This window comes from Myotis yumanensis, unplaced genomic scaffold (genome assembly GCF_028538775.1).
Source record: "Myotis yumanensis isolate MYYU_CA2020_CCGP unplaced genomic scaffold, mMyoYum1.0.hap1 SCAF_13, whole genome shotgun sequence".
Classification (NCBI taxonomy): domain Eukaryota; kingdom Metazoa; phylum Chordata; class Mammalia; order Chiroptera; family Vespertilionidae; genus Myotis; species Myotis yumanensis.
In genome coordinates this window covers 7,364,890-7,392,359 of record NW_027223764.1, presented here as the reverse complement: position 1 = coordinate 7,392,359, position 27,470 = coordinate 7,364,890, and the positions used below count along the sequence as shown (strand labels likewise).

General features: G+C 52.2%; 1 protein-coding gene across 1 annotated transcript; it reads left to right on the top strand.

Moving 5' to 3' along the window:
* On the top strand, positions 1-26,899 carry SLC18A2 (solute carrier family 18 member A2). Its single transcript, XM_070432184.1, has 16 exons — positions 1-25; positions 437-566; positions 1,971-2,322; positions 10,651-10,709; positions 10,946-11,029; positions 11,326-11,418; positions 12,127-12,216; positions 12,303-12,346; positions 12,416-12,476; positions 13,747-13,842; positions 15,826-15,904; positions 16,075-16,126; positions 16,768-16,831; positions 18,941-19,060; positions 19,197-19,330; positions 24,632-26,899. Exons 2-16 carry the CDS (start codon positions 446-448, stop codon positions 24,731-24,733), a joined length of 1,551 nt encoding a protein of 516 aa, XP_070288285.1. The 5' UTR covers positions 1-25; positions 437-445; the 3' UTR covers positions 24,734-26,899.
* The last annotated feature ends 571 nt before the right edge of the window (positions 26,900-27,470 follow it).

Here is a 27,470-nt window from a genome sequence, read left to right as displayed (position 1 = left end):
TCCGCACAGCGGCCGGACACCCGAGGTAACGCCGGCCCCGCTCCCTGCCCTCGGGGCTTGGTGCTGGGGCCGGGGGCGCGGGGTGGCGAGGGGTGGGGGAGCCTCCAAAGCGCTGCGCGGGGCTCCGGGCGGCCAGGGCGCAGGACGCACCGCGCGCGCCGTCCCGGGGCGCTCACCGGGCGCGCTGGGTAGAAAGAAGCCGGACCCCCGGGGCGGCGGAGAGCGGGCTAGCACCCCCGCGATCCAGGGGCGCCCGCGGGCGACATTCACCCGGAGCACAGGTGTGGCCGAGGACGTGCGTGCCGCGGGCGAGCCGAGGGGTGCGCCGGGGACCTGCCCGCGCCGCCCTTTCCGCAGCCAGCGAAGTGTGAGCTTTGAGGCGGGGGGAACCCCCATCCGCCGCGGCCCCTCACCTCTCCCCCTGCCCGCTGCCCAGCCCCGAGCCATGGCCCTGAGCGAGTTGGCGCTGGTCCGCCGGCTGCTGGACGGCCGTCACTCCCGGAAGCTCATCCTGTTCATCGTGTTCCTCGCGCTGCTTCTGGACAACATGCTGCTCACCGTCGTGGGTACGTGCGCCCCTCCCCTCCCGCCTCCGCCCGACACCCCTTCCCTGGGCACCCCACTCACCGAGCGTCGAGCTGGAGCTCTGCGCAGCCTGGGAAAGTTGGAGAACGCGCTCTGCAAAAACTCATCCCCCAAGAGGGCCACGCCACGCTGGGCTGTTGAGAGCCGGCTTGTGGCTTCGTCTTCCTGGTGGTCAGGTCCAAAATGTGACGCCCGATGCAGCCCAGAGCTGTGTTTCCTCCCGATAGTGTCAGCCCCCCCTGCCTGCCCACTGTCACCGCGGTGAGAAAGATTTCTTTGAAGGACTAGCAGTTTTCAGAGCTCACAGGAAGGTTATAAGACTTATTATGCTCCCCGAAAAGGGGGGTTAATAATGTGATGGAACATCTAGGAACGAGGTAAACACCCCTCCCTGGGAGAAGGGAAGTGGCAGTTCAGTCTCTCGTACCCTTGAATGACTCAGGATGGAAAGAGTTCTAGACCATTTCAAGAGCAATTTGAAAAGTGTTCCTTTCAGCCTTTTTCCTAGAATGGGTTTTTTTAAAAAAAAAAACAAATAACTTAAACCCAGCTCTCATAACTAGCCTCATTAACAGCAGGGTATTAGGCATGCTTTTCCTTTACAGTAGCCACATTTTTAATGGGTAAAAGGAAGTAGTTTTTTATTTGGACTCCCAGGGTGGGAGTGGTACCTCCCCTCTCCATTTGCAGGTTTCAGAGCAGCAAGTAGTCAGGCCGTTCAGATGATCAGATGAGATGTGAGGTGTGAGGTGGGTTGGAGATCAGTATCTGGTAGCTGGGGCCTCTGTCTCCTTTGTGTTGAATGTTCTGTTGTCACACACGTGCCCAAAGCTGCTATTACAACAAAAGGTTTCCCCTTTCCTCTATGGAAAGTCTCAGAAATTCGTGTGTGTCCGGATAGGATGCACACTTGCCGGTTCCCACCCCAGAACTAGAGAGGAGAAGTGGGCCAGTTGCAGAATTTCCAAACGATGGCTTCCTGCAGGTTTATTTTTTTTCTAAGACACACAATGCAATTTAGGTTTCTATTTCCTTGATTCATTCAATTAAAGGTCTTCCGAGCCTCTTTCTGAGAAGCCCTGGTTGTTGTCCCTGGGTCAGCACGGACTCAACCTCCTACCAGATTTTGCTTTCCCAAAGTATTCCTGGGGTGGAACCCTGTACCGAGAAACGCCAGGGAGGACCCGGTTCTCTGGAACTAGCCTCCTGGGGTGTCACTCTCTCTAGGGAGCTAAGCAGTGTCAGTAGGGGCGGGGGCATTCCTGGGGTATTCATACCACCTCTCTCTGTCTCCTTGATATTTGACGTGACCATCGCTCTTCTGGCGTTTGTCCCAGGGAGGGTCTCAGTGCAGTCACCACCTTCCCGTTCTGTCTTGTCCCCAGTCCCCATCATCCCAAGTTACTTGTACAGCATCGAGCACGAGAAAAATGCAACCGAAGTCCCGACTGCCCGGCCAGCGCCCACAGCCTCCACCTCGGACGGCTTCCAGAGCATCTTTTCCTACTATGACAACTCCACCGTGGCCACTGGGAACACCACCGGAGACCTCCAGGGGCGGCCGCTGCCCAAGGCCACCACGCCGCACATGGTGACCAACTCGTCCGCGGGCCCTTCCGACTGTCCCAGCGGGGACAAGGACCTCCTGAATGAAAACGTGCAAGTTGGCCTGTTGTTTGCCTCCAAAGCCACGGTCCAGCTGCTCACCAACCCGTTCGTAGGACTGTTGACCAACAGGTAGGCGATAGTATTTTGGGCAAAGAGTTTATTTTTATTTATATTGTTCCAAGCTCAGTTCCCCCCCGGGATTCTGTTTCTCATTCATTTTTTAGCAGAATCTGGGAACCAGTAGAGGGTGAGCTTGGGGGGGAAAATCCAATCCCTTCTCCTTTTTGATTCTGCCCATAGTTAATTACGATTTCCCATTCGTTCTGCCTTTCATGGCTGCCCCCGTTGCTTAAAAAGTAAGAAAATATTAAAACAGAATAGAGGCCCTCCCACCGTGGGAGGACTGGGATTCTTGTCTAAATGCCGGATTTCATCATCGGGTTCTCCGTGCCATGCAGTTTTCTCTTCTCTTCCACCCCTGGGCCTGTCGCTCCGCGTAGAAAGCCAGGTGTCCTTTAGAGCTGGCGAGGTGAAGCCTCAGGAGCTGACCAGGGCGGGGGGGGGGGGGGGGGGGGGGCGGGGCGAAGATGGGTCATTCTTCTGCTGAGATGGAAGTCCGGAGGTGGAGGTCGTGGGCAGTGTGACAGGGTCATCCCCTGCCTGTTTCTGAGCTATGCCCACGTGCAGGGAAAGCAACGGAGGCTGTTTTCTGCATCATTCAAACTAGCAAATAATGCCCCAAATCAACCCCAAACTCGGTTTGTGTAAACCTAGATCAGCAGTTCTCAACCTGTGGGTCGCGACCCCTTTGGCAGTCGAACGACCCTTTCACAGGGGTCGCCTAAGACCATCCTGCATATCAGATATTTACATTACGATCATAACAGTAGCAGCATTACAGTTATGAAGTAGCAGCGAAAATAATTTTATGGTTGGGTCACAACATGAGGAACTGTGTTTAAAGGGCCAGAAGCTTGAGAACCACTGACCTAGATGTTCTGGACTTTTCTGGGCCCCCATTCCTTTGAATCCTTGTTCACATTTCCTTTGTTGGTGACCGCCCAGCAGGTCCCTGTTCAGAAGGGGATCCAGCTCTGCCTGGCCCCTGGAGGCTCAGGGCTTGCCGTCGAGGGGAGGGGCGTCCGCTGCAAGGAGGGGGAGCTGATTCAGTGTCCGTGGTGGTGGCAGGCTGCCATGTAAACAGTGCAGCCCCGAAGGCAGAAATGCAAGACATGGCTGAGGAGGAAGTGCCCAGAGTCCTGTATGTGAGGCAGGTCTAGAAGCATGAACAGAGCCCAAGACTAGAGATGGGGGAGGCAGGGGGTTGTGAACTAGGGAGGGCAGAGCAGGGGGTTGGGGTGGGCCAGTCTATAGAAGGCCCCAGGTGCTAGGTGGAGAAAGGAGCGGGGTTTTTATTGGAAGCCATCAGAGGCTCCAAAGCCAAGTTGAAGAGTCAGCAAGGAAGCCGGCTTTGAGCAGGTGCACCCAGCACCCAGTGTAGGCTGGGAACGGGGGTGCTGACATCTGCCCGGGCTTTGGCCTAGGGACAGGGGCAGCCCAGCAGGGCCCTTGTTTAAATATTATTAAGCGTTTCAAGAGAGCAGCCACAGGCATGAAACGAGGCCCGGGGCCCTTCTCAGGGTGGAGCTCCGCGTGATGGGGGGCTGGGGCCCGTGAGAGAGGAGAGCGGGTTCGGAGATCTGCCTCCCCCAGCACCAGCTGCCCTCGGACACGGAGGGTGCAGCCACTCTGCCCATGGCGAGTTGGACGGAAGCACATTGTAAACCTTGGCCATTTGGTTTTCTGGACTGAGGAGTGCCGTTGGGTCGATAGGAACAATCCTAAACCAGGCCCAGCCAGCCAGTCCGTGTGAGGCCGCCACGTAAAATACGCCAAGCCAATTAACTCTGCGATGTCGGCCTGCCCGAGGGTCCACCAAGACACACCACTGGCTGGGCAACGAGAGGGCTCCTCCTGCTCATTAGGACACCGGGCAGGCCTCATTAGTGCGGGGGGTTTTCTTTCTGTTTCCAAGACTAAGAGCCCTTCTTACATTGCATCTGGTGGCTCTGGCCGGGTGGCTCAGTTGGTCGGAGCGTCATCCCGGACACCAGAGGATTGGGGGTTCAATTCCTGGTCAGGGTACATGCCCTTAGTTGCAGGTTTAATTCCCGGTCGGGGCATGTGCGGTAGACAGTCAATGTTTCTCTCCCTTCCTCTCTCTAGAATCAATAGAAATATAACCTCGGGTGAGGATTAAAAAAAAAAAAAAAATGCATCTGGTATAATTACAGAAAAGGGCTCAGGGTTTTGTATTCTGAGAAGGCAAAGAGCTGAAATGCTCTGTGGGAAAATTGAGGACGTTATTATAATGATGCCCTGTTATTACTGTGGGTGCGATTGTCACATACAGGGTCTTCAACCCCGGGCTGAAGGGATGCGAGCAACCCAGGTTTCCAGATGCAAGTGGCAAATGAAGAGCATTGGAAAAGCCCCTTCTTGTTTTGAATCCTTTGCTTATTCCATGAGGAAGAGGCCTGTTTACCACCAGGGAGGCCTTGCCTCCCTCGTCACTACTCCAAGGGCTTTGACTTGCAGCCCCCAAGGCTGGGGGGAAAAAAAAAGGTCTTCAAGAGAAACCTATTTTCGTTTTGTGACCTGTGAAAGGTAGTCTATTCTTAAGGTGAATAATCCACTTTGCAATTTATCTAGAGCAAAATTTTAAATGTTTACTAATTCCCCCAGCTACCAAGCAAATGTCAAAATAACCATCTTTCAGCACATCCTTGTAATGTGGGAAATACAAGTGCCCTTGAACATCGATGCCAGCAGAATAATTGAGGGAAGTCTGACCCTCCAAAAATGATCATGATTTGTGATTTACCCCCCCCCCCCCCCCCAATATTTTCCAAGCTCCGCAGACCCCGAGTCTGGGCACTTGCAGCATTTCTGGGCACGCCACGGTTCTGCCCAGAGAAGCGATGAACACGCCCTATTTTCCTTTACAGAAGCTTCTCTTGTGAGCCATTGCACATCGCCTTTGGTGTAATTGGTGCCAATCACATCCTCAATTACCAACAAGATGTGTGATTCGTTTCCAGTATTGTAAACAAGTGTGCTTAAAACAGCGCTTCACCGTCGGCGACCATGTTTCTGATTGAAGGGGTGTTAGAAACACAGGGCATCAGAGCCGGGAGAGAGTTTAGCCGAGGCTTTGGGCCAGTGCTGGGACTTTACAGGCAGAGAGCTGGCCGCTCGGGAGGGGGAAGTGTTTGCCCAGGACGGGACCAGGGCCCAGCCTCGCTGTGTGGGTGTCTCCCTCCCCTCCCTCGTTCTTTCCGCCTGCTTACTGTTACACAGTGTGTAAGGTCAGCTGCGAAAAGTCAGCAATGCAGGTCAAACTAACTCTCTCTTGCGTCCACTTAGGGCGGCTCTCTCTGGTGGTACCAGGCTGGACTAGTAAAGGCCCAAACAGTGAGTTGTTGGTGGTTCTTTGTAACCCAAGGGCAGGGAGTCCGGGGGGAAAATCAGCCTGGTTTTCTAGACACGGACCTACCTTCCCTCAGCTCCTTGGCCCCGCCCCCCCCCCCCCAAAAAAAAATCTCTATTTCCAGCCACTGATGTGAGCTGGCCTGGCTTCCTAGCACCTCTGCAGTGCTTCTGACGGGGAAAAAAGAGGCTGCCCGAACCCCCAAAGACATGGGGGAGCTACCCAGAGACAGGCAGTGTGGAGCCCCTCCTTCCCAAAGCCTCTTGGTATAAGCAGGACCCTCTATGAATTGAGGCATCACACATGTCACAGCTGAGCCCCCCCCCCCCCCCCATGACATCCAGGACCTCGTCTCCGTGGCCCTCATGCTGCCGTGTGAGTGGCTTTTGTGGGTGGATGATGCCGGAGGCAGGCTGCCTGCCTGTCCTTTTAGATACCAGATCAGATCGCACGCCAAACCCTGCAAATAAAACAGGACAGTGCCTGGAAGCATTGTGTGCCCTGTGGGTTCCCTGGGAGCAGTTTCTCTTGGACTTACCCTTCTGATGCCATGTTTGTTCTGAGACGTGACCAGTCCTGGAGCAGAGGGCCTTGAACCTGGCAAGTGTAGCGATCACGTCCAGTAACGCTGTCTGAAGCCTGCAGGCACCTCCATTCCCGTCTTTGAGGCACGTGTGACTTATTTTGTAATTCCAAGTTGTTTATTTCAGGATCGCCTTCTGTGTAAAAGGCGGGGAAAGGACTAATACTTAGCAACACCTGTTAGCATTCAGCCCGACAAGTGGATTTCAGACACGCACACACACATGGGAGCAATGCTGCGGGGAGGTGCACGATGTGAAAACACCTTTACATGTCTCTGTCCACACATCAGACTCCGAACGTGGCCCCGGGGTCCGAGCTTGCTTGGCATAAGGATTGCATCATAGTTTCCTCTTTGGAACTGAAAGTTATTCCCCAAACGAACGGGGTGGCGAGGGAAAGGGTTAACCCCGGGCAGCTCTGGGGCCTCCCTCCTTAGCTTGTCATTGTCTCCCTGGTCTGCTTTTTATCAAGCCGGTGACAGTGGCTTAATTTATTTCCATAGTTACCTAGTATATTTGAAAGCCAGTTATTTCCCCTGCAGATCGTAGCGAGCATCTGAACGACAGGGAGGAAGCCACAGGGCACAGAATCGCGACACAATCTGCTGTGGTTCACACCCCCCCCCCCCCCCCCGCCCCCAAGCCAGTGGGTCTGAAGTGGGCTTTGTAGGAATAAGCGGTGACCTTTTCAGCTGCTCAGGGATGGGGAAACAGCTGCGCGGACAGGGAGCGCCTGCCCCCGACGCCGTTGGGGTGGCGTGACGGGCCTTCCCGTCTGGAATCAGAAGCAGCTGGCCGTGGAACTGGTCGTTTGTCAGGGACAGGGGGGCACCTCGGGGAGTGAGAGACCCATGGCTCCCGGGACCCCCCTGTGCACATCTGGGAGCTGAGAAAGACAGACCCCCGGGCTGAACCTGAGAATCTGGTTTCATTTACAGAATGATTGACAGGAAGCTTCCCAGAGGGGCCTGTCGATTTAAATTATTCTGTTTACGGATGTGCACTCCCCGAACCCCCTTTCAGGAGGGTGTTGGGACCATTGAGAAAGGGGACGTCACCTCTTGTCTCCCCTGGTGACAGTTTGTATCCTATGCGTCCTTGCTTTCGTCTCTTTCCACGCGGGGGTGGTGGTGGTGGAAGACAGAGGTCTCCCAAGCCTGAGATGGGAACTTGCGTGGTCTCCATGGCAAAGGTAAACTAGTTCGTAGCTTGTCAGTGATGCAGTGGCGGGTACGTGGGTTCTCCACCAGCCCTGTCGGGTGTGTTTAACGTCTGCACCGTTGACTGCTTTGCCCTTTTTTCTAGGGACTCAGTCTGTGACTTTCAGTCCTATTCCAATTGGATTAACTGCTCCCAGTGCTCGGTGGAGGATGGCCCGGGGCTGGGATGACTCAGCAGGGGTGATAATGGGAGATTTGGTTAAAGGTTTGCCGCATCAGGTCTAGCTGTGCTGGGCAGGACTCTAATTGAGAAGGAGTTGCATCGAGACAGGAGGCGACTCAGATGCTGATGACTAACGGCAACCGAGGCTCTGCCCCCTCAGGAGACATTGTGGGGAAGGAGAAGGGGCACGGGCATCTGCCCATCACTCGGACCTGGGCCGTGGCTGACCCTCCTTCTGCGGTGGGTGCTGAGGGGGCTAGAGGGTTGAGGGTGGATCCAGGAGTGTGTCTTGGCGCTGGGCTGCAGGGCAAGGCTGCCTGGCACTTTCCACGGGGCAGCCCCGTCAGCAGCTTGGCCAACGTTGAAAGTGTAGGGCACGCGTATCCGGTAATGAGACCGAAGAAGTGTGAGCCCACTGGTGTCTGAAGCACTTGGCTTGCGCTGCGACGGTGGGTGAGCCACCCCGTCTCTGAACCTCACTTTCTCACCAAGACGAGGGTTTGGACTGGCCGGCCTTTGAGTGTCCTTCCAGATTGGCCATTTGGTTATCCCTACCTGCTTCATTGAGTCCTAAAGGGACTTTAAAAGCAGTAACTGTGTGTGTGTGTTTTTTTTTTTTTAAAATATATTTTATTGATTTTTTACAGAGAGGAAGGGAGAGAGATAGAGAGTTAGAAACATCGATGAGAGAGAAACATCGATCAGCTGCCTCCTGCACATCCCCCACTGGGGATGTGCCCGCAACCCAGGTACATGCCCTTGACCGGAATCGAACCTGGGACCCTTCAGTCCGCAGGCCGACGCTCTATCCACTGAGCCAAACCAGTTTTGGCAACTGTGTGTGTTTTTTTGTAAAGAAAAACAGCACCTGTGGTGCAGAGCCGTCTGGTTTTAGGTGAAACTGTGGACCTTCTGTTCCACTCACCGCACGTGAACTTTTGCTCCTGTGATCAGGGTCCCCGCCACAGCGCACACTAGCAGGACCTGGCCCACCTTAGATGCTGGAGCTGTGCTGGTGCCCTGGATTGGGGGCAAGTTACTTCAGTTTGCTAAGCCTCAGTGTGGCCATCTGGAAAATGGGAAGAGAGCCAGCGACCTCATGGAACTGCGAAGACCATCACAGGGGCCGCTCCCCGCTCTTTCCCCGAGGGCGGTCTCAGGGACTGCCAGGGCCTCCTGGTGACAAGGAGCCGCCCCAGCTGCGTCCTGCCAGGTGAGCTGGGCCAGTGGCCGGGCTGCAGCCTGGGCGTAAGAATCACTGGCATGTCAACAGCTTTGCATACGTGTGGAAACAGCGTTCATCCCGGGGCAGCTGCGAGGATTGTCATACGTCTGTTCTCCCTCCAGAAGCACAATAGATGCTGAGAAATAGGAACGGCCTGGAGCACCACCCTCTCAGCCTCCGGCAAGTTTCCTCATTCAGGATCCAGAGCACAGAGCCGTCAGCTCCGGGCTGATGGAGACAAGAGAGGCCGCCACGTGATGGGCATCTGAACGGCGGTTCAGAGCCCGGTGTCTCCCCTGGCTCCCCTGGCTCCCCTGGCTCACCTGGCTGGCCTTGAGCCCCGCTTTGTGAATTGCAAGCCCGTCTCAGGTCACATTGGGGAATCTGCGTGGGCATATGAGAGGGAATCTGTCAAGATTTGAGGATGGTCTTTAGTTTCTGGATGCACACGAAGCAGTTAAAAAAAAAGAGAGAGAGAGAGAGAGAGAAAGAGAGAGAGAGCACGGCCAGGAGCACTGTTGGAGAGGCGGAGTTGGAAGCCTTTGGCCCCCTGAGGAGGTGGGAGAGTTTGCAGGGAAAGCCCTGGGCTGGACGAAGTGGCCTGGAGTGAAATTAGCCAGAGGCCGTTTAACAAGTTACTCACTTGTGCCTGAGTTTCCTCACCTGTGGAATGGGCAGGTGGTCGCTGTCCTGGCCCAGTCGTTGAGCTGCGGGTGTAAGTGCTTGAGAACTGAGTGAGTGATAACGGTGACTTTTATTCAAGTCCAGAGTAGAAGAGCCCTTCTGGGCTGAGTGACTGGGCCTCAAGACTTTCTGGCCTAGGATCCAGGGCTGGTGGGGGCAGGGGATGGGGAGTTGAGGCCTGGAGGTGCTCAGGGCTGCTCTGGGCTGACGCAAACTCTGGAGAGCAATGGCGCAGCCAGCGTCGCACCCCCTTTCAGGGCAGGGGGACCAGGAAGCTGCCTTCACCCTCATGCCCCATGCAAATGGCAGGGACCAAGGTGTCTGCTTAGTCAGACACAAGAGAGGAAGGGGATGAGGGAGGCACCCTGGTGGCAGCGTACACCCACATCTCATCAGATACCCGGTTCTGGGAGGCGGGTGATGGTGAGCTCCCTGGGAGGCTGGGGCAAGACTTGCCGGGCTAAGGGCAGGGCCAGGCGTCCAGCCGGGGGCGAGATACAGAAAGGCCAAGGTCTTCCCACCATGCCACCCGCCTGGTGGCAGAGCCCTGTATGGGCCATGCTCCTATGGAGCAATTAGGATGTAGGGTTTGTGCACAGAAAACGAGGCCCGTCTTTCTAGGTTGGCCTCCCTGGGCTCAGCGCGAAGACGGATTTGAACGTCTTGCTGCCTGATGCCTTTTAGATGCAGTGCAGCCGTCTCGCTGGCCGATCGAATCCTGGAATCATTTGATTGCCATTGTGCCTTTGGTGAAGCTCTAGCACAAAGACTGCAGTTAAAGAAATAATACTTTAAAAATGGTGGGACCAGGGGCCGTATATTTGGGCCGTGCTCTGGGCTACTTGCCAATATTGTGTTGACATTTATTCCAGAGAAATGTCCGTTCGGACTGGGAGTCCATAAATGTATTCACACTCCGAGACAGTCAAACACAGAAAGGTCACGCAGGAAGCGCCGACGGTATGAATTTTTAGGAAAGTTGACCCAGCTCTTATCCGCCGGATCCCCAAGGGTCGGCGGGAGAGACTCGGGCGAAGCCTTAAGAAAACACAAAGCAGTCGCCAGAGGTCCCTCGCGGTTTTGTTTTGCAGAATCGGCTACCCAATTCCAATGTTTGTGGGATTCTGCATCATGTTTGTCTCCACGATTAGTAAGTGCCTCGTGTTTGCCTTTGGAGCGTGGGTCACGGGAAGGGTTCTGGTGGCCGTGAGCCCGGAGTTGAGAACACAGATCCCGGGCGGGGGCGGGGAGGTTGGTCAAAAAACGGCAGAAAGAAATCCATAGAGGGGGGTCTTCGTGGGCAGAAACAGTGTGGTTACTATGGAAACAAACCTTCGGGCAGCTGGCCTGCCCTGACCCGGCCCGGCCCGGCCCTTCTCCCCGCAGTGTTCGCCTTCTCCAGGAGCTACGCCCTCTTGATGATCGCCAGGTCGCTGCAGGGCATCGGCTCCTCCTGCTCCTCGGTGGCTGGTAGGTGTGGGCCAGCCCGAGTAAGTCCGTGCCCGGGGGTCTGCTGTCTGTCCCAGGGGCCACCAGCAGTGCCCCATCACCAGCCTCTCACCTTGCGAGCTGGATAATTCAGGGAATTGAGGTTTCGGGGGTGGTGACTGGCCGTGGGCTTGTGGAGAGGGTCCCCGTCTCCTCGTTAGACCCTTCTTGGTCTGACGTTTTCATGAACCTGATGGTCTTGGGCCGCTCCCAGGTCTGGGTTGGGGAGGGAAGGCGAGTCACGGATAATTCATTCAGCCGTTTCCTTTGCTGTGCAGGGATGGGCATGCTTGCCAGCGTGTACACAGATGACGAGGAGAGAGGCAACGCCATGGGGATTGCCCTGGGCGGCCTGGCCCTGGGGGTCTTAGGTAGGTAAGGTCCACGTAGAGGCGCGATGGCAGCCCGTCTGCGCTGGACAGCGACAGTCCTTCCTCCCTCATTCTCTAACTGTCCCTTTTCGTTCCCTACTTTCGGGGAGCCTTCCTGACAGGGGAGGCCCTGGGCTCCCCCTGCCTCTACCCCCAGACTTGCTAGGGAACCTTGGGAAACCAGCCCCAGACCTCCCGGGCCCAGACGTACAGGAGGCTTGACCAGGATGGTCTGCCAGGATCTTTCCTCTCCGCTCTGACGGCTCTGGGTTAATGCTGAGAGGACCTCCCCAACTCCGAGTCTGCCCGCCCCCACCCTCCCGATTGGCCTCCCAGACCAGGGGCAGTATTTTCCCCGCCAGAGGTGGGGTCCCCTCCCTTTCCTCTGTTACATTCCCCCCTTCCCCAGAGCCCGCAGTCCCTGTCCTGGCGCTTAAGGGATGAAGTCCTTGCCAACCGGGATCTTGTTCCCTTCTGACCTTGACTTTGGGGTGACCCGTCGGGTCTCTTGCCTGTGTCCCAGATGTGGAACCGCTGGGAGGAAGTAGCCAGGGCACTTCACACCACTGGATGTAGGGTAGGGTGGCCACCGCCAAGAGCTTTTAGAACATAACGGAGAGCGAAGCACAGGAAACCAACGGACGGTCCTTGTGGGGTGCGGTGGGGGCCTTGGCCCCGGGTCTGAGTGACTCGCTCTCCCCCTGGCAGTGGGCCCCCCCTTCGGGAGTGTGCTGTACGAGTTTGTGGGGAAGACGGCCCCGTTCCTGGTGCTGGCTGCCCTGGTGCTCCTGGATGGAGGTGAGTCCGCGCGCGGACCGTGGCCGCGGCCTGGGCACATGTGCTGACCGGGTCTCTGAGCCACGCCTCTTGTGTTTCTCCCGCAGCTATTCAGCTCTGCGTGCTCCAGCCGTCCCGGGTGCAGCCAGAGGTGAGCCTCGGGGGGCCGAGGGCGCTGCACCCGCCTTGTCCCCTCTTCTAACCCCCACTTTCTCCCCAGAGCCAGAAGGGGACGCCGCTGACCACCCTGCTGAAGGACCCCTACATCCTCATCGCCGCAGGTGGGCCTCCCCCCCGGCCCCCCGGTCCTTCTCAGCCCAGGGGTGGGGGCGGATGGCGAGGACCCGAGTTCACTTAGCGGCTGGAAACGGACTGTGCAAAGGCATAAAAGACACAAGGAGGGTCTACGTCACAGAAATGGTTTCCTTCCATCATTTGTTTCTGACGCTGGGCCAGCTGCAGGGCATGGTAAAGGCATAGCCTTGGCTGGTCTAAATCATCCCGGCAGCCTTCGGGGCCCGGGGCTGTCCAGGTTGCCCTGAGTGGATTTAGGGGAGGGGGCATATAGTTTGGGGTATCAGAGCTAGATAATGAGGGGTCCAGGGTGTGGGCTCTGGATAGCAGGGGAGCTGCAAACAGTGCCGGCAGTCAGTTTGGCTCTATAATTAATGTAAGTGGAATAGACAAACACAGAATCTAAGAAAACACAGAGCGGGGAAGGGGGGCGGGGGCGGGAATCTAGTCATTTCAGCATCGTTTCTGTGTTCCGCCTGTAAATGTCACAAAGACAGAAGATCTTTCTTCCTTCGTGAGCGCCTTAATCACGATTGCACAATGTTCTTTCGGTCAAGATTTTAGCAAATTGGAGGTCCGTCTGCCCCCGCCCCCCGCCCCCCCCCCCCCCCCCAGGCACAGCACCGGGAGCTCTCAGGGACCAGTTCTGTGTGTCTTGGTCCAGATGGTTCTACGTTCCCAAAGGGTTCTGGTTATCAGAGTGACAATGGGGCATTTGCAAAGAGACCCTCGATGCGTAGTTGATTGAAAAGAAATCCCACAACAGCACGTCTGTACGGAATGCCCTGGATGCGGGGGCGTCCCAGGGTTCCGTTAGAAAGCGCGGTGCTCATTGCACAGTGGAAAGTAGGTGCAGGGGCCTCAGGCTGCCCGAGTCTGTGTGTGGTCTGTGTGCTGCTGTGTGACCGCACCCTAGTTACTCCATTAACGATGGGAACTCCCTTTCTTTGTTAATAAGTCAGGAAAGTTAAACCAAATGATCTTGCAAGTTGCCTCCAGTTCCAGACTTTATGACTCTGGGAATCTAGTTGTAATAATAATAATAAATAATAATAATAATAATAATTAATAATAATAATACCAACCCTCTTCACTATCCCCTTGACCCATCATTTCTTTTCTTTACAAAAGTAGGGAAAGTTCTGGGTCTCCAGGCTGCCGGCTCTGGCTGTGGGCACGGGAGGTTCAGCTGTGTTTGAAGGTGGTGAAGGGACCCTCAGGCCTCAGACGCCCACTAACCCTCTTGCTCCCTTAAAGGGTCCATCTGCTTTGCAAACATGGCCATCGCCATGCTGGAGCCGGCCCTGCCCATCTGGATGATGGAGACCATGTGTTCCCACAAGTGGCAGCTGGGTAAGGCCTGGGACGGGCTCCTCTGAGTCTAGGACTTCGTCCCCAGGGCGGGTCCATCACCGTCCCCCTGCCGAGCGGCGGGGGCTGGGGTCACTGAGTGGCTTTCTGTGTGACGCTTCATGGGGTCAGTGCTCAGGGGAGCGGCTTTGCCAAAGATGAGGAGCCGCTCCTCATGCCTCATTGCCAGCCCCAGCTGTGTCCCCAGATTTCCTTCCTCTCTGGTCCCCGTGGTAGTTGGGGCCCCAGGTGTTTCCGGGAGGTGGCTGAGTTTGGTGGCCGTGGCAGGGAGTGTCCTGCATGGGCTTTGCAGCCGCTTGGGCTGAGATGCTGTGCTGACGTTTTGATATCTTCACTTAATTGACTCAGGACCCTAATTGAGTGTGGCAGGCCCTGCACAGGGCACTTAAGCTGCTCTGTCCTCTCCCTCCAGACACAGCCTGGGGCTGGCTTTATAGTCTTTACAGTCACGGAGGGGCCCTGGGCCATCGGGCTAGATCGCAGGCTGCCTCGGTTCCTCAGGAGACCTGGCGGGGCTCAGCACCCAAGCCAGATGGTCCCCTCCCCACTAGTGAGGTCACCCCTTCCTCGCTCAGAGAGAGACTTGGTTGTTCAAGAGAATCACTTGGCTACACCTGCTCTGCACCATCTGCAGTGTGCTCTCCGCAGCGCGTGGCCCGCCTCTGCCGGAGCCTCGCAGGCCCCTCTGCGCCTTGGTGGGCGGGGCAGCCTGGGTGACAAGAGCGAGGACCCAGTGCCTAGCCCTTCCCTGAGCCCCGGCCACTCAGCCCCTCCATGCTCAGGGTCCTGAGGGGGCTCACGGGAAGCCATTATGCCCCCATGCCTCCCCGATCATTTCTGGAGAAAGATTGGAGATTTGAAATCAGAGCAGCTTTCCCTAGGTGTGCGCAAGGCCCAGAGTCAAAGCTGGTATACCTGATTTCAAGAAGAAACCCGGGAGTTTTGAACTCTAAGCGTTGGAAAAGCCATCTTTCTGAAAGAGAGTTTCCTGTTGTCTTAATAGTGAATAGGGACAAGAGAGAGCTGACGGGGACAGATCCCCTGGCAGCCGAGCCTGGGCCGCCTTGGGCCAGCCTCCTGTTCGCTGCCGAGGGCACGGGCAAGGCCACCACTGCCGCCAGCAGCTGGACATCAGCCTGCGCGCGCCCCGAGGTCACAAGGTCCCCCTCCTGGGAGAGCACTCAACCTTGGACATGACAATTTCGGTCACCTATGACTTTGCCCCCAAAACGACCACATAGACATTTATCTTTATGGCGTGGAAAGATGTTCATAAAGCTAAGTGAGAAAAAGGGCGTAGAACAGTAGTTATAATCCCATTTTGGGGAGAAAAACCAAGCAGAATCCTGTGCGCACACATTTATGATGAACAGGTAAACTTGGCATGTTTATGGTTAGAGGGCCCTGATCAGGGATCGAACCTGCAGCCTTGGCATATCGGGATGATGCTCTAACCAGCTGAGCTACCCAGCCAGGGCCCGTACACATAAACTTACAAGGGAAAATAACAGGGGGGTTGGGGGGGGTTATCCCAGGGATGGGTTTTGGGGTGATTTTAACCTTTTCAGGGTCCTTATCTTAATGTTCCCTAATTGCCTCCATGCCTGTTGTCTGTCTTCTGTCCTGCAAAACGGGGAAGGGGGTGTGGGGTGGCAGGTGCCCTGGCCTGACATTCCGGCGCCGCGGGTGTCGGTCCACGTGCAGAGCTCCCCGCCAGGCAGAGATGGAGGCGCCGATAGAGAAATGAATTTCGTGTCTGCAGTGTCTCCGCAGCTTTGTGGACGGATGGACGAGCCGCGTGGGGTCCGGGCTGGCCCCGCAGCCGCCGGATATTAGCTGCCCCGGTGCCGGCCGCAGGGCTGCGTTTCGCCGGCTCTGATCGCCCCCGCGGCATCGGCGATGATTAGTTTTCCTAACATTCGGCCGCTATCAGTGCTGATAAGGTGTCCTTTTCATAATTTACAGGCGTTGCTTTCTTGCCGGCTAGTATCTCTTATCTCATTGGAACCAATATTTTTGGGATACTCGCACACAAGATAGGGAGGTAAGATGAAATGAACACAACACTCCCTGTCTTCTAATAACTGTTCTTTAAAAAAAAAAAATTCTGTTTCTGTCTTGGCAGTGACAAGCAGTTGTTGTGATTTCCGTGGAAAATTTGGACTGGGGGACAAAAAGGCACATTTACTGATGGTGTGTTGCTGTTTTCCATAGGTGGCTCTGTGCCCTGCTGGGAATGGTGATTGTGGGGATCAGCGTTTTATGGGTGAGTAAAAGACAGCATCGAACAAGTGGAGATGGTCAGTAAATAGGACATTTGCTTTGGGCAAGAATCACCAAGAAATATTGTTTAGCAGTTTGAAGCTTGTTGATGAATGCGTTTTCTTACATCTTTCATTTTCTTCTAATTTTTTATTGTCATCTTAGAAATTTTGGACAAGACTCTCCGAGGGATATATGTTCATTTAATGCCAGTTGGAAGTTATTACATCGATATATGTCACCCACTCCCACCCCCATCACCTTAAACATTACAACGTCTTAAGCACTTTAGGGTGACTACCCTGGAACACTAGCAAGATGCTTTTTTTCTAGAGTAAAACATCTTCCTGTGGCCAATTTTCTACCCCAAATGGGTTTTTGGGTCCTTGTCAGAAAGGGAGTGTGGACCAGGCTGATCTTTCGCGTCGGGAGCTGACTAGTGTTCATGGTGCTCACAAAACCTGTTTCAGCTCCAGCTGGGAAGATTGGCGGGTCTGGTTCTGCCCAAACCCACCCACCTCCCCCCCGTTTCCTTTGAAGGGAGCAGACATACCCGGCTGGAGACAACATATTTTGAAGACTTTCCAAGGTGACTTCGAGTTGCATGTCACGTGATTTCAGTGTAACATTTATTTCCTCTTACAGATCCCTTTTGCAAAAAACATTTATGGACTCATAGCTCCCAACTTCGGAGTTGGTTTCGCAATTGGTAAGTCACATGAGCCTGGTGCCTCAACTTAAAGTGGTTTTTTTCCTCGTTGCTGAGAAGGTTTCCTCTCATTTGGGCTGACCCTAAACTTTCTAGAAGCTGGAGAGGAGGCTGCGGGCAGCGAAGCCCCAGTAGAGCCTGTAGGTCGCCCACAGCAAAACGCCTGCTTCCCCCCAGCACTAGTCCTTTGTTTCCTGAAAGCCAGCATTTTTAAGAAGCCTGGTGTTTGCAGAAGCCGGCGCGCCACTGGCGCACCTGGGCAAACCAGAGCGTCCCCCACGCAGGCCCCAGATCTGAGAACAGACCTTCTCAGGTGAGGCTGGGGAACCAGGCTTCACGGGTATTTTTCTGAGGTTTGGTACAGAAAAGGTGGACAGGTGTGGTGGTGACCACCTGTGCCGCAGGAATTTTCACGGGCAAAGGAGACGAGTCTTTGTAACATGAACACTAAATTATACCTTAGGAAAATCCTGTTGATATTTTGGGTAAATAGTCCATGTTTATTTCTCCTTTAGAACCTGTAGCTCGCTCATGATGCAAGTAAATGCTAAGTTGATCGCAGGGAAAGGCAGGCATTTATTCTTTGGTAGGAAGAGAGCGGAGCCTTGGCCGACCCCTCGGACCAGGCTAGGTCCCCTGAGCGTATAGATGTCCTCTCACGAGCCTTCGTAGCACCGGTCCCCATTGGAATTCATTTTCAACTCTTCGTTTAACATCCAACTCTTTTGTTCTCCCCTGCGCCCCCATACCTTGCACATACTCGGTGATCCAGCAAATACCATTGAATGGAGGAAATTTCCCTCATCCTCCTGCCCCTGGTGCTTGGGGAGGTGAGGGAATGAGTGGTCTGCTGGGGGAATTCACAGATGCTGTCTCCCTAGCCCAGTGATGGCGAACCTATGACACGCATGTCAGAGGTGACATTTGAACTCAGTTTTTTTGGTTGATTTTTCTTTGTTAAATGGCATTTAAGTATATAAAATAAATATCAAAAATATAAATCTTTGTTTTACTATGGTTGCAAAGATCAAAAAATTTCTCTATGTGACACGGCACCAGAGTTACGTTAGGGTTCTTCAAAATGCTGACACGCCGAGCTCAAAAGGTTCGCCCTCACTGCCCTAGTCAGTCATTGCCATCCCCACGGGAGAGGTGGGCAACCGATGTTCAGAGAGAGAAGGCATGACTGCACCCACCCAACCAGGGATTTGAACCCAGAACACGTGCTCTTTTTTCTTTTTAATATATTTTCATTTATTTCAGAGAGGAAGGGAGAGGGAGAGAGAGATAGAAACATCAACGATGAGAGAACCATTGATTGGCTGCCTCCTGCACACCCCCCACTGGGGATCAAGCCTGCAACCCGGGCATGTGCCCTGACCCAGAATGGAACCGCGCCTCCTGGTTCATAGACTGAAGATCTACCACTGAGGCACGCCGGCTGGGCTGTACTCTTTCTTTATGCTTCCTGTCCCCGTCTATGCAGGAGACCAGGAACTATACTCCTGGTCTTGGTGGTGGCTGTGTTTTTGTTGTTGTTCCCCCACCCCCACACCCCAGTGATGAGCAAACTTCTTTTGATTTTAGTTCCATGAGTAGGGCCAGATGGCCCCTCAGACTCCTTGTTCGGATTCCTTCTGACCCTCCTCACTGTGTGGGGCCAACGTGTGCAGGGAGAGGAGCCTGGATGAGGCATGTAGGCGTGTCTCCTCCTTGAGGGCAAGGGACGAGTGGACCAGAAACTAGTGAACCAGGGAAACAGCAACAGGAAGCGGCGGGGGTCCCCAGGGCCAGCGACCAGCAGCCCGGAATGCGGGAGAGTCACCAGAGGACTGAGTGCCCTCTGTCGGAGGACAGGCCATCCGGACAGTGAGGACGAGGTGAGGCAAGGCAGGGGACAGGCACCTGGTGGCCTGGTCCCGGTCCCTGTCTCAGCTGCCTGCCATCGGTCTTCAGCCGATGTGTTGTAGGGAGTCTGGCTCCACACCTGCAGGTGGGGAAGCCAGAAGGGGAGGAGGCAGCAGGGATGCGAGGTCTGGACCGTCCTGTCATCCGTCCCATCTTCAGTGTACAACCGTTTCCTATAGACTGTGTTCCCTGGCCCCACAGGCATGGTGGACTCATCGATGATGCCCATCATGGGCTACCTGGTGGACCTGCGGCACGTGTCCGTCTACGGGAGCGTGTACGCCATTGCAGACGTGGCCTTCTGTATGGGATACGCTTTAGGTAAGGTGTTGGCCTGACACAACCACCTTTTATCTCGGCACGACAGAGCGCGCCTGCTGAGAACCACCTAAACCTTCGCGTCTTTCCGTGGGCACGGTGCCTGCGGGAGCTTTATCTAATTCTCCGTTTCCCGAAGGTCCTTCTGCTGGCGGGGCTATCGCGAAGGCAATTGGATTTCCGTGGCTCATGAGGATTATTGGAATAATTAATATTCTTTTTGCTCCTCTCTGCTTTTTTCTTCGAAGTCCACCTGCCAAGGAAGAAAAAATGGTGAGAAAATTTTAGGATGCGTTGAAATTTTAGGATGTGTTTCTTAATCATTTTAGCAGTCTTTTGGATAGTTTTTTTTCCTTTGAAGACTTTAGATTTTATTTTATTTTTAATTTTTTTGATATACTTTTTATTGTTGATAGTATTACAGATGTCTCCTATTCCCTGCCCCCCTTTACCCCCCTCCTTCCAGCCCCTGCCCCCCCGCCCCCCCCCCCCCCCCCCAGGTCTTCACCTCCCCATTGCCCGAGTCCGTGGGCTATGCCTGTAAGTATATAAGTTCTTTGGTTTCTCTCTTCTCGTTCCCCCACCCGCACATTAAGGTATGTGTCTTAATTGTAAAATATGTTCCTGCTCCTTTTGGGGAGAACTCTCCAAACATTCATGGTAAGAGTTCCTTTTTAGTTGATACCACATCGGACAAGCTACTTCTGTTACTATATCAAGCATTATGTTTATACATTTGTAGAGTACAATTATTTTTGTACATAGATTAGCAGTCGGGAAGCTCTTTTGTCAGTGAAATAAAAACATGGGATAATTCTCTGTTGCTTGAACATCTTGAAAATGTGGACATCAGCCTGGGCACGCCCTGCACTCACTCCTAAGATCAGCTGTTTCTGGTGCCGTTTGCCTTTCTCCCAGCCCTTGCAGCTTTCAGTGATAGTGACTTGGTCCTCACTGCCTAAGATTCCGGAGGTGGTTCTAGTGTAGGTAACAGGCCCTTAGGGAAAAATATTGTATATGCACCTTTGGGCACACATAAAACCTTGAAGTTCATAATTTCATAACCAGAATCATGGCCATAGGCAAGAGAGAATATAAAGTGTTCCTCTTTTGAATAAGTTCAAACTTACCAGTTCTAAGTGTGAATTTTGAAATGCATCATCCATTTAAACCTTTCTGATAAGCATTCACAGCTGGAGGTGGTGGGTGTTCTGCTTTGTGAAACATCTAATGGTGATGGATACTCCTCCAGCTAAAAGCAGAGGGCCTTAGATTAGGGGTGAATGGGAGAAAGCAGGCAGGGGAGGTGGCATTTGTGGTTCATGAATGGATACGCGGTTCGTTTGCCATGTTCTGCTGGGAGTGCAGCCCGAGTTCTTCCTGACGGTTGAGCTGAAATGGATGTGAGTGCTTTGGCTTTTCATGAGCTGCCCTTTTATGATTTCTCCCAAACAGTGGATTTAAAGACGGACGCAGACCCTGAAGTTAGGTGCCATGCAGCCTGTATTAGCTTGGGGCATTTTTTTTTGCATTTCTCAATCTGTTTAATATATTTGAAAATTATATTCAGCACTATGCCCTGTATTATGTAGGATTTAACTTGGTCATTTAAAAAATACTTTTGTTGACTTCAGAGAGGAAGGGAGAGGGAGAGAGAGATAGAAACATCAATGATAAGAGAGAATCATTGATCGGCTGCCTCTTGCATGCCCTGCACTGGAGATCGAGCCCACAACCGACTGTGACCTCCTGGTTCATAGGTCGGTGCCCAACCACAGAGCCACACTAGCCTGGCTCGCTCCATCACTTTGAATTACTCATGACCCATTTGGCTCAAAGAGGCAGGGACGGTGCTGTGGAAATACGCTGATGGAGGCCCCCCTCTCTCGCTGCCTCTCGCTCAGTCAGCTGCCTCTCCACAGCCGTTACTGTGGGTCTCTCCGGGACTCCCCTGTTTTCCGGCCTGGTTGTGTAGGTTCCCTTTCCATCTTTGTTTGACGGCCCCCAGCACAGTACCTTGCCCAAATCAGGCTCAGGAAATTCTCAGTGCAGCAAGAATTTGATGAAGGCTAATCACCGACAAATGCCTCTGTCGCCCGACAGACTGTGTAAGACTCTTGGAGAGAGGGAAGGGCTGGCACGGGGCCCTGGAGCAGGACTGTCACCTCACAGGGCTGTTGGGGGGACTAAAGGAAAGAATCTCAGCGGGGCTCAGCCCGTGTCTGGCACCCAGGAAGTGCTCAGTCATTCTTGCTCTTACCCAAACCTCTGACTTCGGCCCCTGTCCCATCCTCCCCCTCTTCCCTCTGTGAGAAGAGCTTCCTTTTGCTGTTCAGACCCTAGAACCGCCGAGCGGTCTCCCTGTGGCGTTATCGTTCGTTGACAGCCTGATGGCTTATCTGGGGGCGGGAGGAAATGGTGAGGTCGGAGGACCAGCGGGGATGCTGTGGGGGTTCTTGCCCAGCCAGCTACCGCTCTGAGAGCCGCTGAATGAAGGCTGCAGGAAATGGAAGAGACAGTCCTGAAAGGCAAAGCAACAAGAATTACAGGCTCCCAGAGCCACTTTCGCTGTGAAATGTCAGAATCCTTCATCAGTGCCTTAGCGAGATGAACCGTTAAAAACTGGAGAAAAAGTGCATCCCGCTGCCCATCATCGATGCCAGCATGGAAGGCATTGCACTGGATGCCACTTGACTGGCTGGCATGCTGGCAGCAGTGAGAGGCAGCCAGCAGTGCTGCCTGTTCCCTGTGGAGACCCATCGCTCCTAGGACAAGGGGGACTGAGGCAGGTCAGGTGGGCTGTGGCGGAGAAGGGATTGGTGATCACCCCTTTGAGTGTCAGCAGTCAGGACCCGCAGTTACTGAATGCGGGGGGACGTGAGAGCGGGAATAAGAAATACAAACCGTAGCAAATAATTCGTTCATCAGGCCGCATTCCGCTGATGTGCTTGGACCGGCTGTTCTGCAGTGAACAGTAGTGCTGTCCTCCCGGGTCCCACGTCAGGCGGTCCTGAGCTGGTGTGTGAGCACTTGAGTTTCTCTTCCATTTGGTTTACTGGATTTCCGTGGCGTTTTTTGTTGTTGCTGATTGTTTGTTTTTAATGATCAGTGTTGAGTTGGCAATGCAGGTGAAGAGGAAAACACTGTTAACTCAAGTGCCTCAGCAAGATTAAGCAATAGCATACGATCCTTTGAAGAAGACTGGATTCCAGTTGTAAGACAATTAGCATGCAGCCCGTAGCTCTCAGAACACCCAGTCGGGAACAGCTGCGTTATGGTGTGGATTTTTCTTTCCGGTTGAAGAATTAGCTTCAAAGACGGGGCATGTTTCTTGCATCCCATGGTTGCCCTGACGGGAAAGCAGGCGGTGTGAAGATTGGAGCTTTCTTTCCCTGAGTGGCTCTGGGTTCTCCGCACATCGACTCATCAAGTCCTTCCTGCTGTCTCCTCGATGCCGCGGGGTGGGCAAGGATGGGGCCACCGGAAGCTAAAAAGGCCTGGTGTGTTCTGTATGTTATAATCTACTTAAAGACGTGTCCCTGCCCGGCTGGTGTGGCTCCGTGGCTGAGCATCGTCCCATGTACCAAGAGGTCGCTGGTTCCATTCCAGGCCAGGGCTCATGCCCAGGTTGCAGGCTTGAGTCTCAGTAGGGGCCACGCAGAAGGCACATCGATGTTTCCTCCCATCAGTGTTTCTCTCTTACCCTCAAACTTCGTCTTTCTAAAGTCAGTTTTTAAAAAATTAAAAAAAAAGAGATGGCGCCCTAGCCAGTTTGGCTCAGTGGATAGAGTGTTGGCCTGTGAACCAAAGGGCCCTGGGTTCAATTCCAGTCAAGAGCATGTACGTCGATTGCAGGCTCCTCCCCAGTCCGGGCCCTGGTCAGGGCTCCTGCAGGAGACAGTCAACTGATGTGTTTCTCTCACATCGATGTTTCTCTCTGTCTTTCCTTCTCTTTTCCACTCTCCTTAAAAATCAATGGAAAAATATCCTCAGGTGAGGATTAAAAAAAGAAAACAGAGGTGGTGGGCTTAAGATTTTTCGGGGTGGGGGGTTTAAGCCTTCTGTGCGACAAGGACCACCCACAGGGGAGAATGGTCCTGGTGCAGTGTCAATTACCTCAATTACTTATTTTTAGAAATTGAGCCCTTTCTGAAATACATGATCAATTCACTTGGCAAGAAGCGGAATAAAAAGTGGAGCTAAGTTTGCAGCTGATGGTTGGAGCCGGCAGCCTAACGTAGAGGGTCAAGGAAGTCCTTATCTCAGCAGGTCACACAAGCAGATCATTCTAGAATGCTTGGGAGAAAAGAAGTGGGGTAAGCACAGAGCGAAGTCCAAGAGGCTTATCAAACCTGAGGAATGCTAAGAGAGGCTGCAATGTTTTCATCCACATAAATGTGTCCATTGAGATTTTCAAACTGCACCAAAAGGGATTAGGAGACTAGTTCATGTGGAAGAAACCTCTGGAAGACATACCCTGAGAGAGAATTCCTTTAGTTGACACCGCGTCCCCTGCTGTCCTCGCACTCCGATGGATGGCACCGTGGAGCTGCGTGTGAGGCGACTCAGGCTGGAGGCTGTCTGGACTCACATCTGCCCAGTTCCAGCTGTGCATCCCGGTTAAGTTCCTTAGCCTGTGCCACCATGCAGGGCTATCAGCCCACCACACGCAATCCTTGTGAAGTTGAGGTATTTCACTGAACATGCTTCGCGAGGTCCTGGGGGATTCACACATCAGCTGTGTGATCAGACCGGGCTTGGTCTGTACATGTTCAGGAGGAATGATGACTCAAGTGCTGGTCAGTTGAGGATCAGCGGACCGTTTCTTATGTTCACAAGAGAAATGTGTTTGTAAAAAAATTCATAAAGTTGAGCAGGAGTTGGGCAGCCAGGAACTGGGGAGAGGTGGTCTGAAGTGGTGTTGATGGAAGATAAGAGCCATGGGTTGTTTGTGCCTAGGGTGATCTAAGGGGCGGTAGCCATGGTCTTACAACACGGTAAGGGTGATCCGTGAAGACGTGGGAATTAGCACCCGATCCACAGACGATGGAGACAGTCTAGTCCATCCAGGGATGTTTCTAACACGAGAGCTGGCGTCCTCAGGGGAGAGCACGTCCTTACTTAGTGTTGGCGCGTGAAGTCTGCAAACAGGTTGGATTGGGTGACCTCCAGGGGCCACTCCTCCCCCAGTTCCAAGATTCTAAGTACAACTCTTCCTAAACCTCACCTGCATATATGCCTTTCGTCAGAGCTCACAGGTTCCCCGAATCCACTTAACGGCCCTGCAGGTAGAATGAAAACACTGCAGAGACCCCTTCTGGTATATCCTCTTCCCTGAATGTTCACCGAGTGTAGGACTCCAGGCTTTCTGGGCCAGGCAGCTGCAGTTGCACCAAATGACTGGTGAATAGTGGGTGGATCCATCCATCCATCCATCCATCCATCCATCCATCCATCCATCCATCCACACATCCACACACACACACACACACTAGTAAACCTTAGAAACAGTTGGCTAAAACCGTCTTATCTTTCTGAACAGGAAGTTAATATATCTGCCCTTTGCTCTTTTAGGCTATTCTCATGGATCACAACTGCCCTGTTAAAACAAAAATGTACACCCAGAACAATGTCCAGTCGTATCCGCTAGGTGATGAAGAATCTGAAAGTGACTGAGACCCTCAGAAGTCACCAAAGCATTTCGTCGTGTGAAGCAGTGTTCCCCGTGCAGTGACTCATCCAGAATCATCTTAGTCGTCCCACAAGTCCTTGGTGAAACAGTAGAACCAAAGGTTACCCTTTCTTTTCCATGGGTATGGTCGATTGCCAACAGCCTTATAAAGAAAAAGCAGCTTTTCTAGGGGTTTGTATAAAGTGTTGAAAACTTTATTTTATGTATTTGATTTTATTAAATATTATACAATATATTTTGACGAAATAGATATAGTGTAAATCTATAAATATTTGAATCCAAATCAGATATAACTTTTTAACTTACATTCACGAACACTTGGGTCAAAAAAAAAACACCACACCTTATATTTTTTCTGAGTATTGGTAATGAGTGTTTAAAACTAAAGTACACGTTATCTCTGAGACACTTCCGACAATAAGACACTAGAAGGAAGTCTGAACAATCAAGTAAGACAGCGTATGGTTACGTAGTGACGCCGAGTGTTGAGTTCTTCAACTTGTAATTATCATCAATATATGTATGAGTTAAAAGCTAGTTATCTCAAACGCAGAGGACAAGAACTTGAGGCAGTTACCGTTTGGATTTATCTGTAAAACTTAGCTGGCACTAGTTATCTATATGTAACCACCTACCTGGAAACAGCTGGTTGTAGGTAAATGATATGTTTACATGTCATGTGGTTGGCAGCAAACATTGAAGCCAATGAGGGGAAAAACAGCAAATGTTCTGAAAGCAGAGGAAAGCATCTAAAATGAACAGTTATGAACAACTAGATGCTTCCCTTTAAGATATATGATTATCTTACTGGATGAAGGAACATTGAGGGTAGATTACACAACAGTCAAGGTTGTGTAAGCATGGCGAGACTTATCAACATCTAGTCCAAGGTTAGAAAATAAAGGTAAAAGGCTAATAGCTGCTATGACATGAACAAAAAAAAATCAGACTCTATCATCTTTGACCTGTTTGGAGATCATCCAAGTGTTATAATTTTGAGTTGTCTGTAACTATTCTTTCCTAGACTTCTGAAAGTTGTTCACATCAATGTGAAAAGTTTTAAATGAAGATGAGTGCAATTAGGTCTTGAATCATGTTAGGAAACCAGGTAAAAATAGGGTGGTCCGGACACCCCCCATTTCACAGGCAGGAAAAAAAACATCTGAAAATGTCCCTGTATTGTGTCATCTAGTGCTGTGTGATGTAGTTTCTCTAAGCATGACATTGTCGTGCCTTCCCAACCTAACAGCCAATACTGTGTTAGTGAACACTGTCAGTTTACACCAGGTTTTGTATGATGTGATTGCAGTGGTGATCGTGTGGAATGCCTCAGCTACTACTGGTTAATTCATTGTAAATGAAAATCACCTAATGTCAGTGTTTTTGTTAAGTTAGAAATTGTTTAACTTGGACGAGGAGGAACTGAGGACTTTAAGAGGACTCTTCAACCTTTCAATTCTCTAGGAAAGTTAGCTTTACGAAGCTTTCCTGTGGGCCTTGGCAGGGTCTGCAGCCGGGCTGTCGGGTGCCGTGAATTGGAAGCACACAGCTTCCCGCTCACCAATTCGCATGGGGCGGCTGATTGGGTGGCTTCTGGAAGGTGCTCCAGAGGCGTGTGCCCATGGCTCTGAGGCAGGTTGTTCTCCACTCCCACTGGGGAGAACCTTCCAAAGGAACGAGCTGCAAATCGGTCCTCTAGCGGGTTCGTGGTCCTCCCAGCCCCAGCACCGTATGTTATTCCTACTTTATTTTTGCTTTTAAGATTCATCTCTTCAAAAATGACTGGGAAAGGCATGCCTGCTATTGATCCTTATGGATGACATAAAAGATACGTGGAGTTTTTTAGAACTGTTTTAGGAGCAAAAGATATCAGTTGTATCTAACAGGAAAAATGGGGAATTGTAGGGTCTTTTATGTGACTGATGTTCTGGGGTGAGCCAAGACTGAAAGACTTTTTAAAAAAAATAATTATGTATGTCAGAACAAAGAACATACAGCCGAATTTCTGTTTTGAGCAGAGGTGGTTTTATGTGTGTACCTGGCAAACAGATACAAAAACCTTAATGAGGTAGCAATGAATAGTCAGTTCTTTCTTTTGACTGCCAAGTGTACCTGCCTAAGCCATGTTTTAGCTAGTTGACTTAATAAACCTTCTGAACACTACTGTGCCTACTTGTATTCCTTTATAAACCAGACATTATCCTTGGAATCAAATACATAAGGTATTGACTGTTGATATTTAATTAAAAACTGTTCTCTGCTTGCAGGCATCAGGTAACTTCCTCTCCAGGTTAGTGAACCATACATTTTGGCTTTGAAAAGTGTTTTAAATTGAAATATGTTAACTAGTCACATGTCAGTGTGGAAACATGCAGTTAAGTTATCCTTGCATCCAGAAAGTTGTATTATTTTCCTGGTTGCTGTGAACCAATATACTTGATAAGAATAACTAAACTATGTGGCCATTTCATACACTGGGCCTGTGGCCGCAAGTCCTGTAAGACTTACGGTGAGCATGTGTATCTTTTAGGGGCAAGAGTCTAGTTTTAATCAGCTGTTTAGGGGATCCATGGCTTAAAAAGGATTGAGGGACCACCCCATTTTTTAAAAGAAAGCCAATACATTTTAAAAGTAAATGTATCTACTTTTAGGGAACTTGATTTTATTATCTTACTATTAATAAAAGCCAAGTATTTTCAAATTGTCTGTCAAAAAATTCAG